Source organism: Schistocerca gregaria, chromosome 1 (assembly GCF_023897955.1).
Source record: "Schistocerca gregaria isolate iqSchGreg1 chromosome 1, iqSchGreg1.2, whole genome shotgun sequence".
NCBI classification, from domain to species: domain Eukaryota; kingdom Metazoa; phylum Arthropoda; class Insecta; order Orthoptera; family Acrididae; genus Schistocerca; species Schistocerca gregaria.
In genome coordinates, this window is record NC_064920.1 from 14,141,508 (window position 1) to 14,157,042 (window position 15,535).

The following is a 15,535-nucleotide window of genomic DNA, read 5'->3' on the forward strand; positions in this document are numbered from 1 at the left end:
TTTGCAATAGGTGTAAGCTCGATAATGGACCTGTAGTACAGAGTACTCGCTATAAATCCAAATTCCATCCAGACCTGAGGACTCATTTGCTTTCATCTTGTGCAGTCGCTTCTCAGTGCCAGGACTGCGTATTCCCATGTTCTCCACATCCGAGTCTGTGCAACAGTCAAAAATGATATGTCTGGACAATCCTTCTGTGTGAATGACGTTTTAAACTTGAAATTTTAGAACTGAGCTCTCGTATTGCTGTCTTCTGTTGCTACACCAGAGTGGTCAATGAGTGAGTGGACAGGAGTCTTTGATGAATTTAGTAGTTTTATGTAGAAACAGAAATTTCTGGTTTCTTGACAAGATCCTTCACTAAGCTATGATGGAGGAAGCTATTGTATGCTCTGCATATCAATCATTTTACATATAACGTATTTGTGCAATAATCGGGGTTAGTAGAGTAGGGCTTCATAAAACCTGCATGCAGTTGCTGTCACTGTCTGTTGATAGTTCCACACCCATGTTTTCCCTTCATGACAGGGTTTATGTAACATAGTGCTTACCTTTACTCACAAATCAAAATTTTAAATTATTGTTGTTGTGGTTTTCAGTCTGAGGACAGATTTAACACAGCTTTCCATGCTAGACTGTCCTGTGCAAGCCTCTTCATCTCTATGTAAATCCAAAACCTACATTGATTTGTAGTCAGGGCTTTGTCTTCCTCTACAGTTTTATCAGCCATACTGTCCTCTTCCCTGTACTGTTTATCATCTGTTTTGCTTTTGTGCAAGGCTACATTCCAGACAAATACTTTCAGAAAATATTCCAAACATTTAGATTTACACTACTGTTTGTAAAAAGTGAAACACTCAGAAGTGATGGTCTGCAACACACTACATAAGATGATGTGTGGAACAATGGAACTGTAATAAGTTATTTAAATGACAAAGAGCTGGTGAGCACATAAGCCCAACAGCACCCTCTTTGGCAAGACCAGATGCAATGCTCAGTCAGTGTAGAGCCATTGTTCCAAGTGGAAACATGTAATCCAGTGTCAGTATGCCTCACTGACAACACTGGGCGGAATGTCAGCACGTGACTGCATTTGAACGTAGCAGAATGATTGGTCTCCGAGAGGCGGTTTTGTCATTCTGTGATATTGCAGCTCACACAGGGAACACTGTTTCAGCAATGGGGCATATGTGGAACCTGTAGAGAGAAGAGGGCCGTACACAGTGTGGACAGGGTACTGCATGACACTGTGTGACAACAATGTGAGATGACTGCCATCTTTTCTGCTGGGCTGTAATGGATGGAACAGTTTTGTACACAGTGTTGGTACGATGTCGGAGCACTGCGATGGGTATGGACATTTCAGCATCAACAGTTCGGCTCCGTCCTCTGAGAACTGGACTGGAGGGACATGTGCCATTTATATCTATCACCATCTACTGTTTTTAGAATTTGCGATTATTACCTTCATCTTTAAGTATTAGGATATTTTGCCACTTTCATGGCAGAGTACTTTTGTCATGGCTAGCTTTTCTAAAGATTTTAAAAATTCTGAAGGAATACCATTCTAGATGCCTGGTTTAGACTAATGTCTTTCAGTGCTCTATCAGACTATACAAATGATATTGTGTAGCACTTTAAACTGCTGATCAGTTTATTATTTCCAGAATGAGATACTGGCAGAAGTAAAGTTGTGAGGACGGGGCGTGAGTCGTGCTTGGGTAGCTCAGTTGGTAGAGCACTTGCCCGCGATAGGCAAAGGTCCCGAGTTTTAGTCTCGGTCTGGCACACAGTTATAATCTGCTAGGAAATTTCAGTTTATTATTTGTTGTGAACCCAGCTTGGTTAAAGACAATTTTCCAGAATATATTGATAACATGGCATATTCTGTCAAATTCTTGCCACAGTATCGCACCTCCCATCTCATTTACATCCTCTTCCTCTTCACTTATTGTTACATATTTTTGTTTCTCTCACACATAAAATAATTTTATTCATTATGGTGAAATTGTATAACTGAATTTTTTTTTTGTTTCAGATTAAAGTAGAGAATCTAACAAAGCAAGTAGAATCTCTGAATTCGCAGCTGCAAAAGACAACACTTGATTATGAACACCAGCAAATATTATCTGCCAAACTGACAGCTGAAAATCTAGAGAAGACCACTGAAATAAAGGTTAGTTGTATAAAGCAAAATGTAAACAGTAACATGTACTAAGATTCTCGGGTTGTTATATATTCTGTAACTTTTAACAACTGAAGTCTAAATATGTTGCTGTAGGCCAAGTAAATGCTGCAGATGGTGAACCCAGCTTGTTGGCCGCGGCACGTCTCCTACCAGTCTTTCCCACAGAATGGAATTATGCTGACGCACCTCAGAGTAGGATACTGTCCATTAATCTATGGCTTTTTTCATTGGCTTGAGGATCCACAGCCTGTGATACCTGTGATGTGCAAATCAAAGAATGCCACATTTTAACATTAAGCAGGCCTCCAGCCGGAAATTTTAGTGTGTTGCAGAATGGTTGGCACAAACCATTTATAGTCCGGTGATTAGCCAGCCACTGTTATTTGTTGTACTATTTTACACCTTTCCATGGAATTTATGTTTATTGTAAAAAAACTTAACTATTACAATGACAAAGAGGACACATTTCATACCAGTAACCATGTGACACTGTGGCCAGTGCCATCTCCCTGGTATTTCTTTCTCCCGGTGGTGCCCTAATTTATTTTTCCTGGTCGTAACAAATATTGTCACATACTTGGGTAATGCCATTATTAATGTAATATATTTTGTTTGTACACAGAAAACATTTATACACCAGCGGAAATTGAAAAATTACTGCCTCTAAAAATATGACACACAATATTTCTGAGGGACACTGGTAGATGGGTGTAGATGAAATGATTAAAACTGCATGAAGTTGGTATGACATACTATCAAAACAAGAGAAATGTGCCATTAATAAATTTTGTGTCATTGGAAATTAATCTTGTAATCTGATACTATCAGTTTCTCTATCTTTCTTTAAGGGACTGTCTTATAGTTGACCACATTCAGGGACAACTACAGTTCAAGAGAAACTAATGGCTTCCAGGGGCAACAAAAATTTTTTTTCAATATTTCATGCAGTTACTAAACAAATTTAAAAATAAACTACTCATTAAGAGCTATTGCACTTTTTGGATGTCCTCCACACGGATTATCTCGGATGTTTCACGGCCCTGTTTAAACTCAGCTACTCATTTATTCGCACTGGAAATTGAAGGTGAAGAGCCGTCATTTAGATCTATGTACCACAAATGAATTTAAGTTGTTGTTAAACATGCTTTTACAGAGAATTTAATCACTGCACAATACCCTTTTTTTTCAGTTTTGAGCACCGCACACAGCACAATTGCTTCAAGCGACTGCTTACAGTCAACTGCTGCCTGGAATGACTTGCAATTTTACATTGCATTTTACTAACACTTGTACGAATGAAAGGGGGGGGGGGGGGGGGGGGAATATCATGTCAATAGTGCTGCAATCTCTGGGTGAGGCAGAGAAGTTTCCAGACAGCCCTCATATGTTAAAGGTGTAATTCGATAGTCGAGTATGAGGATCATCCGATAAGTAAGTTTGCACTATCTCATTCATTTATTCACAGCCAAACAACTGTCAGTTGTTGGTATCCATAGATAGTTAACCCGTGTCTCTGGGGAAGATTGTATGAGCATGCAAATGGTTTGAAGTTGGCACGTACGGTTTGTGAAAGGGCATGGAGATGTGCACAATAAATAGCACACAGGGACAGGTGACAATGCCATTATTGCAATTTCTAATATTGTGAGAGGAAAATTGTCACATTGCCAGTGATAACATCCCAATGTGTCTACCACCCAGTGCTACAATTGGATGCTCATCCATCGCAAATATCCTCACAGACAATCTTCACCGTCACATGTGTGTGAAGTGTGTGTGTGTGTGTGTGTGTGTGTGTGTGTGTGTGTGTGTGTGTGTGTGTGCGTGTGCGCGAATATATACCTATCATTTTTTCCCCCTAAGGTAAGTCTTTCCGCTCCCAGGATTGGAATGACTCCTTACCATCTCCCTTAAAACCCACATCCTTTCATCTTTCCTTTTCCTTCCCTCTTTCCTGATGAAGCAGCCGCCGGTTGCGAAAGCTCGAAATTCTGTGTGTGTTTTTGTGTGTTTTATTCATTGTGCCTATCTACCGGCGCTTTACCGCTTGGTAAGTCTTGGAATCTTTGTTTTTAATATATTTTTCCCATGTGGAAGTTTCTTTCTATTTTATTTACACGATCATATTCTAATGTATTCCACAAAATAAAGTGGAAAGAAAATGATGCGACTGTTCAAAGTTCAGTGTTTGAGTGGTGGAACATGTCACGTAGACAGTACTGCTAACCTCAACATGTGATGTAAGATTGTCTTTATTGGCATAAGTGTGCTTTTCGCATCATAACTTTACAACTCCCAAAGCAGTGGCTGTAGCTGGAAAAAAGTGGATTTGGTGCCACATGACAATGTGGTTGTTAATGATGATACAAGCCAATTCACCTTCGCATTAAGGTAATAGTAACTGGACTCGGTTAATTTTGTAGACTGGAGGCTTGAATTACGTGCATAGTAATTCAGAAACAATAGCATGCTAATGGCGTGTGATTAAAGCGTCACCAACCAAAATATTTATAATTAGTAGTGCAGCATATTAGTTATTCTTCTGTTAAATAAAACCAAACACAATTTCCCGTATATTATAATTAATTCGTTAACAAATGTGGTTCATAACATTCTCATCCAGAGAGTAATGAGAGAGATAACAAGTGTTAAAGATGAGCATATTAAATAAAACAGAACACAATTTTCAGCATATTGTAATTAATTCATTACTGAATACAGTACATGAACTTTCATCCAGAGATAGATGAGAGAGATAACAAGCATTCAAGACAAGCATTAAAAGGAGAGCTGAAAGAGGAGTGAATAGTACAGCACTTTTTAAAACAATTGATTCACAAAATTCACGCAGATAGTGTTACATGCACTACAGATGTGCTCTGAGCAGGTTGATTGTGTCTTTGACTTTAAATTGCTGTATATTGTCACAGAAGAAGCTGAGTAGCACCGTGGTGTAGTGGTTATGATACTAGACTGTTGCATGGAGAGTTGTAAGTTCAAAACTAATCTGGACTGTACAATTTTAGTTTCTATATTTGGTTCGAGTACATTCTAGAAGTATCCACAAATGTCAAGAATCATTGTACTGGAATGTTCTATAGCTGTGTACACGGTATGTGTTCTGGCCAGAGGCAGTTCGCTCTGTGCTCTTGAATGTGCAAGTGCTGAATAAACCTTCATTAAGTGAAGTTAATGTTCATCATTCAGCTAATTACACCTTCTTCTACATGACATTATTCTGATGGAGACGCTTGGTATTGGAACTTGTGATGGCGCACATTATCGATGACACAGTGACTCCAATGAGGCCACCACAGAACCGCCCTTGACATGGTTACAAACTTGAGTTCGAGTCGTCGTCAGCAGATCGAAATCTACAGAAGACAGAAGAAGAAGAGGACATCATGATGACAGCAGCTGTGTGCCACCACATGAGATATCCTTCTGGATTCTCTGGTGACGATGGCCAAGATCCAAACAAGTGGCTGAAGGTATATGAGCGTATAGCCAAATTTAATAAATGGGATGACACCGTGTGTTTGGCTAACGTATTTTTCTACTTGGAGGGCACTGCCAAGCAATGGTATTAGCACAATGAGAGGTTCACGAACTGGGAAGTATTCCATATAGAACTGCTCAAGTATTTTGGCGACACACAACGATAGAAGTGCAAGGCTGAAGATAAATTAAAGTGCAGGGCACAGCATCCAGGAGAAACTACAGCATCCTACATTCAAGACTTATGGAGGTATGTAAAATAGTGGATCCTAGAATAAAGGAGGAAGATAAGGTTGCACATCTCATGAGGGGTGTTACTGAGGACATGTATCAAGCACTACTCCTGAAGGAGGTTTTGACAGCAGATGACTTCATAAAATGGTGCCAATATATCAAGACAATGGATCAAAAACGAATAACATGCAAGAAGTTTGAACAACTTCCAAATTTCATATCGATGTCTGTGATGGAAGAAGCAACTGATTTCAGAAGTGTTCTTCGTCAGATATTGAGAGAGGAAGTTCAGAAGGCACTTGGATTGCATGGCGAGCAAAAAGCTGAGACACTTCAAGAGGTAATAGGGTAAGAAGTAAAACAGACATTGAACCCAATCTCTCGTCCTTCATTTCCCTTTAAATTGGTGTAAAAGTCGAGACCCAGGTGGAGCTACGTTCCTACAATGCGACATGAGGAACCTGTTTGGGCACCAAGAAAGAGTGACGTCTGGAGGACCCAGGATAACCAACCAGTATGTTTCCACTGTGGACGACTGGGTCATGTGGTGCGCTATTGTCGAGAAAGGTGGCGGATATTTGATGACGCCCGCACCAGAAGACAGCAGGCCGATCTTAACCGACGCCAACCCCAGGACGATGAAGGTGAACAAGAAGACATGGGTGCAGGATGACGTAGGTCACCATCGCTGCAAGCTAGCCGCTGGAGAGGACACTCCCCAACACGCTGATCGAGGTCTCCATCGCCATTTAGAAACGCCAGCTGATCATCTAACTGCCGCAACCTGGAAAAATAAAGGGTGCGACCTTTCTTGGAGGTGAGGCCACCAAAGAGAAAAATCCTCTGCTGTCGATCACTACAAGAATGATAGAAAACTACAACGATATCTTCATGGATGGCTGACCAGTCCAAGCTCTTGTGGACTCTGGAGCATCACATTCAATCATTTTGGAGAAGTACCGACGTCAGTTGCAGAAAATCGTATTCGTCGACAACAAAACATCTCTCCTGAACATGGCTAATGGGGAATATGTAAAACCTACAGGAAGATGTACCATTCATGTGGATGTAAGTGGCCATACACAGCCCTTATAATTCATCATCTTACAAGAGTATACTCATGAAATCATTCTCAGATGAGAATTTTTGAAAGCTTCTCAAGCAATTATAAATTGTGGTTGTTCGAAGATTATGCTAGACGAGTTGACATACTGTGGACAGGAAGATGCACATCCCAGTGTGTGGAGAGTATGTGTGCTGGATAAAGTGATCATACCTGTGGTCAGTACTAGAAAGTTAACTGTCATGTGTCATGACATGAATCAACCCATAGATCTTGTGGTGGAATGTAAGAGAAGCATACCACTGGAGAATAACTTGGTCCTTCCAGCCTCTATCATCTTATTTAAGAATGAGTTCAGTGAATTGTAGATAGTTAACAGTTGCCGAGAAACACAGATCCTTCCAAGACGCATGTGCATAGCAAACGATGAGTCACTAATTGCAGAACAGCTAAGTGTCATAGAAACCTCCCATGCTAAGTCTGTGGGCGAAATTAGTACTACCACTACGAGACAAGATCTTCTAGCTCGGCTATCACTGGATCTCACTAAGGAACAACAGAAGAAGTTTCTTGCCATTCTTCAAGAGTTCTCTGAATGCTTCAATCCACAGGGGAAGAGCAAATTAGACAAATCGACGGTGAGGCACTGGATTAGCACTGGAGACCATCAACCAATAAGCCAGAGAGCAAACCATGTGTCAGCAATGTAACGTCAAATAATTCGCGATGGGGTAGAGAAAATGATGAAAAATGGCATCATTCAGCCTTCGCTGAGCCCATGGTCATCATCAGTGGTCCTCGCCAGGAGAAAGGATGGCTGTTGGAGCTTTTGTGTTGATTACAGGAAGCTTAATAAGATAACTAAAAAGGACATTTACCCCCTTCCACGAATTGATGATACACTAGATTTTCTGAAGGGGGTGAAGTTTTTCTCAACCATGGACATGTACTTGGGACACTGGCAAATCTAAGTAGATGAGGCTGATCATGAGAAAACTGCATTCATCACCTGTGAGGGCCTGTTTGAGTTTAAGGTAATGCGTTTGGTTTGTGTAATGCACCAGCAACTTTTGAACGAATGATGGACAATCTTCTACGTCACCTGAAGTGGATGATGTGTCTTTGTTATTTTGATGACATTGTAGTGTTCTCAGAGACATTTGATGAACATATACAATGACTGAGGGCCATTTTTAAGTGTCTCCAACAAGGTGGACTGAAACTTAATCCAAGAAAGTCTGTCTTTGGAGCAAAAGAAATCAGAAAACACCTTGTGTCAAATGAAGGTGTGAGGCCAGACCCAGAAAAGGTGAGATCTATAATGGAATTTCCTATTCCTAAAAGTATTAGAGATGTGAGAAGCTTCCTCAGATTGTGTTCTTATTACTGTCATTTTACCAAATACTTTTGTATCAAAGGCAGGCCACTCCAAGAGTTGTTAAAAGCTGATGCTAAACTATCTGGGGTAGTGCTCAACAAGATTCTTTCTATGTACTGTGAAAAGCTCTGACAACTGACCCTGTACTTGGTCTGTATGATGAGAGAGCACCTACAGAACCACACACAGATGCCAGTGGGTATGGGATCGGTCTTGTTCTGGTGCAAATTTCAGATGGAAAAGAGAAGGTTATAGCCTATGCTTCTAGGACACTTACAAAAGCCAAGAGAAACTACTCAACTACAGAAAGAGAATGTCTTGCTGTGACCTTGGCCATGTGCAAATTTCGACAGTATCTCTATGGATGGCCATTCATCATTGTTACAGACCATCATTCACTTTGTTGGTTGACAGGTCTTAAGGATCCAACAGGATAACTCGCCAGGTGGGCTTTTCGTCTTCAAGAGTATGACATTATCATAGTGTACAAAGGTGACTGTCTCTCAAGAGACACTGTGCAAGACCATAAAGAATTTAATGAAGATAGTAACTGTCTCACTGCATTCCACAATCTCTCTGCTGAGCGGAAGAAGGACTTGAAGATATCTCAAATTATGCTTGCTTTATATCGGTCAGAGGGTGTGAAAGGACAATTTAAGGTAGTTAATGGATTGCTTTGCAAGAAAAACTTTGATCCATTTGGAAAGAGGTGGCTACCAGTGATTCCTAAACACATGCACTTAGATGTTCTACAGAAATTCCATGACACACCTGAGGCTGGACTTTTAGGATTTATTAAGACATACGATAGAATCCGAAAGAGATTTTTCTGGCCAGGTTTATTTAGGAGTATCCGTCACTGTTCAGAGTGCCAGAGGAGAAAGGCAGTTCCTGAAGAACCACTTGGCTGACTCATACCAATTACACCAGCTCAAACACCTTTCCAGCATGTTGGGATTGAACTCCTCGGCTGATTTCCAATGTCTGCTAGTGGCAATAGATCGATTATTGTTTGCACTGACTGTGCCATTACAAAAGCTGTGAAAACTGTCAAAGCATCTGAGGTACCCAAATTCACCATGAAAGATATTGGATTAAAACACGGTGCCCCAAGGTCGTTAGTTACAGACAGAGAGAAATTTTTTCAATCGAATCTTGTGACAGAGATAAACCATTGGTGCAACATTACTCATCACATGACGACTGCCTGCCATCCACAAACTAATGGGCTTACTGAACGCCTTAATAAGACCTTGGCCAACATGCTATCAGTGTTGGTCAATGTTGAGCAGAGCAACTGGGATGAGGTGGTACCTTTTGTGACGTTTGCTTACTACACTGCCAAACAAGACACCAAGGATTTAAGCCATTTTTCCTGGTGCATGGGCATGAGGCGACTACAACGATGGACACTGTGTTTCCGTTACATCCTGTTGATGTGGACAATGACTACATCGACCAGGTGTTAATCAGAGCTGAGGAAGATCGGCAGTTAGCTCGACTCTGCACGTTGCAGGCTCAAGAAAATGATCACCAAGCGTATGACGCCAGTGCCAAAAACAGTCAATACTGTTGCTGTATGATACCAATGGAAATATTACCAATGATTGCACAACTAAAGCGCATTTACTAAATACTGTTTTCCATAATTCCTTCATGAAAGAAGACGAAGTAAATATTCCGGCATTTGGAACCAGAACAGCTGCTAGTATGAGTGACATAAAAGTAGATATCTTAGGTGTTGCGAAACAACTCAAATCACTTAAGAAAGGCAATTCTTCTGGTCCAGGTGGTATACCAATCAGGTTCCTCTCAGATTAATGCAGACACAATAGTGCCTTTCTTAGCAATCATATACAACCTCTCACTTGACGAAAGGTCTGTTAAAGATTGGAAAGTAGTACAGGTCACACCAATATTCAAGAAAGGAAATAGGAGTTAACCCATTGAGTTTTAGACACATATCACTGACCTCAAGTTGCAGTAGGATTTTGGAGCATATACTGTACTCGAACATTATGAATCACCTTGAAGAAAATGACTTATTGATACATAACCAACATGGATTCAGAAAATATTGTTCTTGTGCAACACAGCTAGCTTTTTGTTCCCATGAAGTAATGAGTGCTGTCGACAAGGGATCTCATATCGATTCTGTATTCCTAGATTTCTAGAAGGCTTCTGATACCTGACACACACAGTGGTTACGGTTACTACAAGCCACACCACAAGTTGGGAAACGGGGTCAAATTTCTAGTAGTTTACTGTCAAGTTGAGATTTTCACAAATGTGTTATTCGTATCATACAGAAACTAGCAGTACAGCAATAAACAGCCTTTTAAACACACCGCTAATGGCAATCAAGTAATTTATAGCAATACAGCAATTTAAAAAAAAATTAAAGAAAAACACAGAAGCTAGCAGTTTGGCAATAAACAACCTTTTAAAACATGTCGCTAACGGCAATCAAGTAATTTATAGCAATACAACAGTTAATTAAAAAAAAAAAACACAGAAGCTAGCAGTACAGAAATAAACTACCTTTTGAAACACACTGCTAATGCCAATCAAAGTAATTCATAGCATCACAACAATTTTTAAAAAATTTAAAGAAAATTAGTAAGCAGGCTACTAAACTAAATACAGAACTTTGTCAATAAGGTACAGTGAGGCAGTGAAGCTACCAACACCACCATTAAAAAAATTAAACAGGTCTCAGCAAACACACGATTAATGGCAATAAAAGGAATTTACAAACTTAAGAAATTTAAAATTGTTTTAAACAAAAGTGTCTTGGAATATCATTAAAACATAACAGATATGACAGACCCGTGTAACATGGCCACAAATCACCCACTCAGGGATGCTCAGGCTAGACAGACTACTGACCAATTTAAATACGCCCATAAACACAATTTCCACTCTCAGGCTGGTCACTGCACTGACTTTTAGTCAGAAAAATCTTGTTATAAGATGGCTTAACTTGCTGACAGAATTAGGGCTAACCTTGTGCAAGGAAACATTACACCACACAGTCCTGAATGAGTGACCACATGATCAACCAACAAGAAGCATGGATTTGCTCATAACCCATGACAGAATAACGAAACAATTAAACTGCCAAAACTACACCTCCCATCGGACAGTAATGAGAGGAAGAGGAAAGATCACTGTCTTCATTTACACCAGTGCCAGGGACAAGAAACCCAGTCGCCGGAGGCCACAAGGCAGAAGAGACGCTGGTTACACAAAATTAATACTTAATGATTAAACCTTCCATGAACTTAACTTGCAATTATGCTCGAACAGGCAGTACACAACCTCTGATGGCAAGAATCCACACATCCAAATGTGCACACGTCGCCAGTGTACCTAACACACCACGGTCAAGCGACAACACGCTCTGTCACTGGAGTTCACATCGTCTCTGCAATGTTGACGGGTAGTGACCACTCCTTCATGTTAGGTGTCTCCTTTTAAACTCCAGTGTTGAAACGGAGGATGTAATGAAGCTAGTTAACGTCCCACCGAGGTGAAATGAACAGCAACTACTCATGGGGTGATTCTGTATACAACCAACACGCAGGGAACTCTTCTGTCAACTCGACCCGCTTGTTGCACACAACTGACATACATGTCGTGGCAACTTGGTACAACCGACCACACCTGCTTCACACTGGAAAGCCACACTGCCCTCCCGCGTCCACCACACTCTCTGTCCGCATCCCCCCTTACTTTCACGCCACCATTCGATGTTACAACCAGTCAAAGATCTCACTTCCTCCATAGCAGTTTCCTGGAAGCAAAAACACAGATATTGATAGCAGAGGGAAAAGACAACCAAGCAGGCACTTAATGACAGACAACATATCAAACAAACATGTCAGGGGAAGAAAAGGAAAACCAATGCAATCTAAACACAAGGTGTAGCACAAGTCGATACACGGCTCAACCTCCCCCTCTTTAACTGGAAGCATAGCTTCCCAAACCCTACAAGAGAAACATTCACCTCAACTTAACCTGACTCAGATGAACTTGATACTGCTTTTTCGCTTGATTGTCCCGAACGAAGAGATTCACTGGACCCAATCGTCTCTCAATAGTACACGGCCCAATAAAACGAGAAGTCAATTTTCCCAGCCTGTTCACTCGTGCGTCTCTACCCTCTGGTAATTACAAATATAAACTTGATCACCAGGCTTGCTCTGAAACTGATGCTGACCCCGGTTATAACGAATGGCTTGTCTGTTATGAGCTCCAAGAATATTACGCCTGGTCCTACCCCTGTTTTCTTTAGTAAACTGGGGAGTAATAACTGCTGGAATTAGGTCTTGAATCTTCCACAAATTAGTAAGGGAAGAATTAACAATAAAAGTAAACATCAGAGGAGCAGGGGTTGCCTTGATGGATTCATGTTAAAGGCGAAACTAATCCACCAGAGATTTCAATCCCACTTCCTAGGAGAATCCTGATGGTAAATAATAAGAGCGGATTTCAAATTGTGGTTCACCCTTTCCGCAAAAGATCCCTGAGGATGATATGGAGTTGTGATAATATGCTGTATCCTGTTCTTGAAGGTAAACGTTCTAAACTAAGTCGAACGAAAAGCAGGAGTGTTATCGCTAACCAATTGTTTAGGCGGTCCCAATACATCAAAGATGTTGAGTAAATGAGCAATGGTAGTGACAGCATTTATATTTTGACTCAGTATAAGCCAAGTAAACCTAAAATATATTGATTACCCTGGTTAGTCTGGGGTAATGGATCAATATAATCGATGTACAATTTGTCCATAGGGTAAGTCTCACGCTCCAAACTGAGCAACCCTTCCCCCAATGCATTACTAGACTTAGCAATACAGCATTCCCGACACTGTGCTACCATCTGTCTTATATCTCGCTCCATACAAGGCCAAGTGCGAAATTCCTTCACTTTCTTTAATGTCTTATAGGTGCCTAAATGTCCATGAGAACAGGCCAACACCATACAATTAAAATACTCTTCCCCGCTCTCCTGATTTTGATCAACGCTGGGTGAACTATCAAATATCTGACTTAGCACGTCAGCCATGACATTGTCAGTTCCCCTGATATGTTTAACAGTGAATTGAAAGGCGGAAATTTACACAGCCCACACCACGATTCTCCCTGTTTTACGTGGGTGAGCCAAAAACCAACTCAGGGCCTGATTATCAGTTTCAAGATCAGAGGGTTGATGCTCCAAATAGAATCTATACTTTTCTAAGGAAAAGAGGACCGCCAACACCTCACACTCGTAAACTGAATACTTGAGTTCAGCATTCATTAACCAGCGTGACACATATGCTAGCAGCTGCCTCTGCCTGTCCCCTTCTTGGAGATGAACTGCAGAAACCCCAGAGTTAGAAGTATCAGTTTACACAATAAACCTCTTACTAAAATCAGCAATGCCCAATACCGGAGGATTGGCAATTGCTTCTTTGATCTGGTTGAAGGCTGCCTGCTGTGCGGTTCCCCATTCAAACTTAACTCCCTTCCGACGAAGTTCATTAAGGGGTGCCCTAAATTGAGTGAAAGGGGGGGGGGGGGACAAAGAGCCTAAAATAATTAGCCATGCCAATAAATTTGGCTATTCCCCTTTTATCTCTAGGGGGTGGTAGTGTTCTTAACGCCTTTGTATGGTCCTGGTCAATACGTATACTTCGGCCCGATACCAGGTGTTCCAAAAACGAGACCTGCGGACGAGCAGAGTGACCTTTTTGGGTTTGACTATCAAGCCGGCACTCTGCAGCCGAATGAATACCTGCCGGATATGCTCAAGATGTTCTTCAAATGACTTACTATAGATGACCAAGTCATCTAAATAGTTATACACACAAACCAAATCACCTAAGACATTTTCCAACAATCGCGTCAATACAGCTGCCCCAGTAGCAAGACCAAAGGTAACCCCATTAAATTCAAACAGATTCCCATCTGTGCAAAAGGTGATAAAATGCTTACAGTTGTCCATTAGCAGAATTTGGTAATACACTTGATTAAGATCAAGGACCGTGAACCAATTTGCACCCACAGACCAAGTGAATAAATTATATAGGTCGGGAAGAGGAACCGACTCCAACACCACCTTGTTATTCAGGTGACGATAATCAACAACAACTCTGAAGTCCCGCCCTTGATCCTTGGGCACAAGGAACACCGGAGATGCGTAGGATGAAGTTGAGTGTCTAATGACTCCCTCTTTGAGCATTTTAGATATTTTAGACATCAAAACCTTGACTTTAGGTGGTGACAAACGATAAGGAGACTGACTAACAGGAATTAGGTCACTAAGGCTAATCTTATACTGAAGAACTTTGGTAACTCCTAGTCGATCACAGAGAAGCTGGGGAAAATCAGCTAACAACCTACCAAGACAAGAAGCCCGCTCCACTGTGAGATGCCCCAGATCAAACTTTCCTGCTTCAACCGCCAAGGCCTTAGGACCCGCACATTGCACCCGCTGCTTACATTCATGAAAACCAAACTTCAGTTCAGGCTTAAACTTAAAGAAAAAGATATGCCCCACACAATCCAAAACCAAATGAGTTTTATTAATAAAGTCACACCCAAGAATAAAGTTAGCCAACAATCCTTTCACCAAGGCAAAATATATGGGCCAAGAAAATTCTCTCACAGACAAACCCCCATGAACCCATCCTTGCAGAGGTAACAGCTGCCCATCAACGACATCTCTGAACCATGGATGGAATCAATCTATGGCGAGTAATATGCGCAAACTCCAAGTACCAATGTAAATTCAACTAGGACATAGAGCTTCCACAATCCAACATCCCACAGACAGGTTCACCTCCCACACTACAGCAAATATATGGCAACGATGAGATCGGGGCAGCAGTCACTTCGACACACCTGGCTTGATAACTCCGAGTTCCTCTTTTACCAACAACCTGGCATTCAAGGAGAACTACATTCCCTAACAAAATGCCCTATGCTTCCACATCTGAAACATCGTCGATCCTCCTGCTTAATCACATCGCTGCAAATTCCCCGTCTCTCCTTAATCTGTAGATCAGTTTGTGATAATTCGGGCAACCGGTTCTCAAGAGACAATGCTCAGATACTACCCACTGCCTCATCCAACTCCTGCCAATTGACAGGATGCTGCCTGAAGACGAAATCAGATTTATCCAACG

The 15,535-nt window shown here is 41.2% G+C and overlaps 1 protein-coding gene and 1 long non-coding RNA gene across 6 annotated transcripts in view; one reads left to right on the top strand and one right to left on the bottom strand.

Moving 5' to 3' along the window:
• LOC126326285 (cilia- and flagella-associated protein 58-like) overlaps window positions 1-15,535 on the top strand; it is a 369,658-nt gene that overhangs the window by 111,023 nt on the left and 243,100 nt on the right. For all 3 annotated transcript variants that reach the window (XM_049995640.1, XM_049995632.1, XM_049995677.1), the window contains exon 7: window positions 2,039-2,176. In XM_049995640.1, coding sequence (XP_049851597.1) covers window positions 2,039-2,176 — 138 coding nt within the window. The remainder of the gene's footprint in view (window positions 1-2,038; window positions 2,177-15,535) is intronic.
• The window catches only part of LOC126326982 (uncharacterized), a 124,540-nt gene that overhangs the window by 8,728 nt on the left and 100,277 nt on the right, over window positions 1-15,535 (bottom strand). The gene's annotated exons all lie outside the window — the stretch shown is intronic.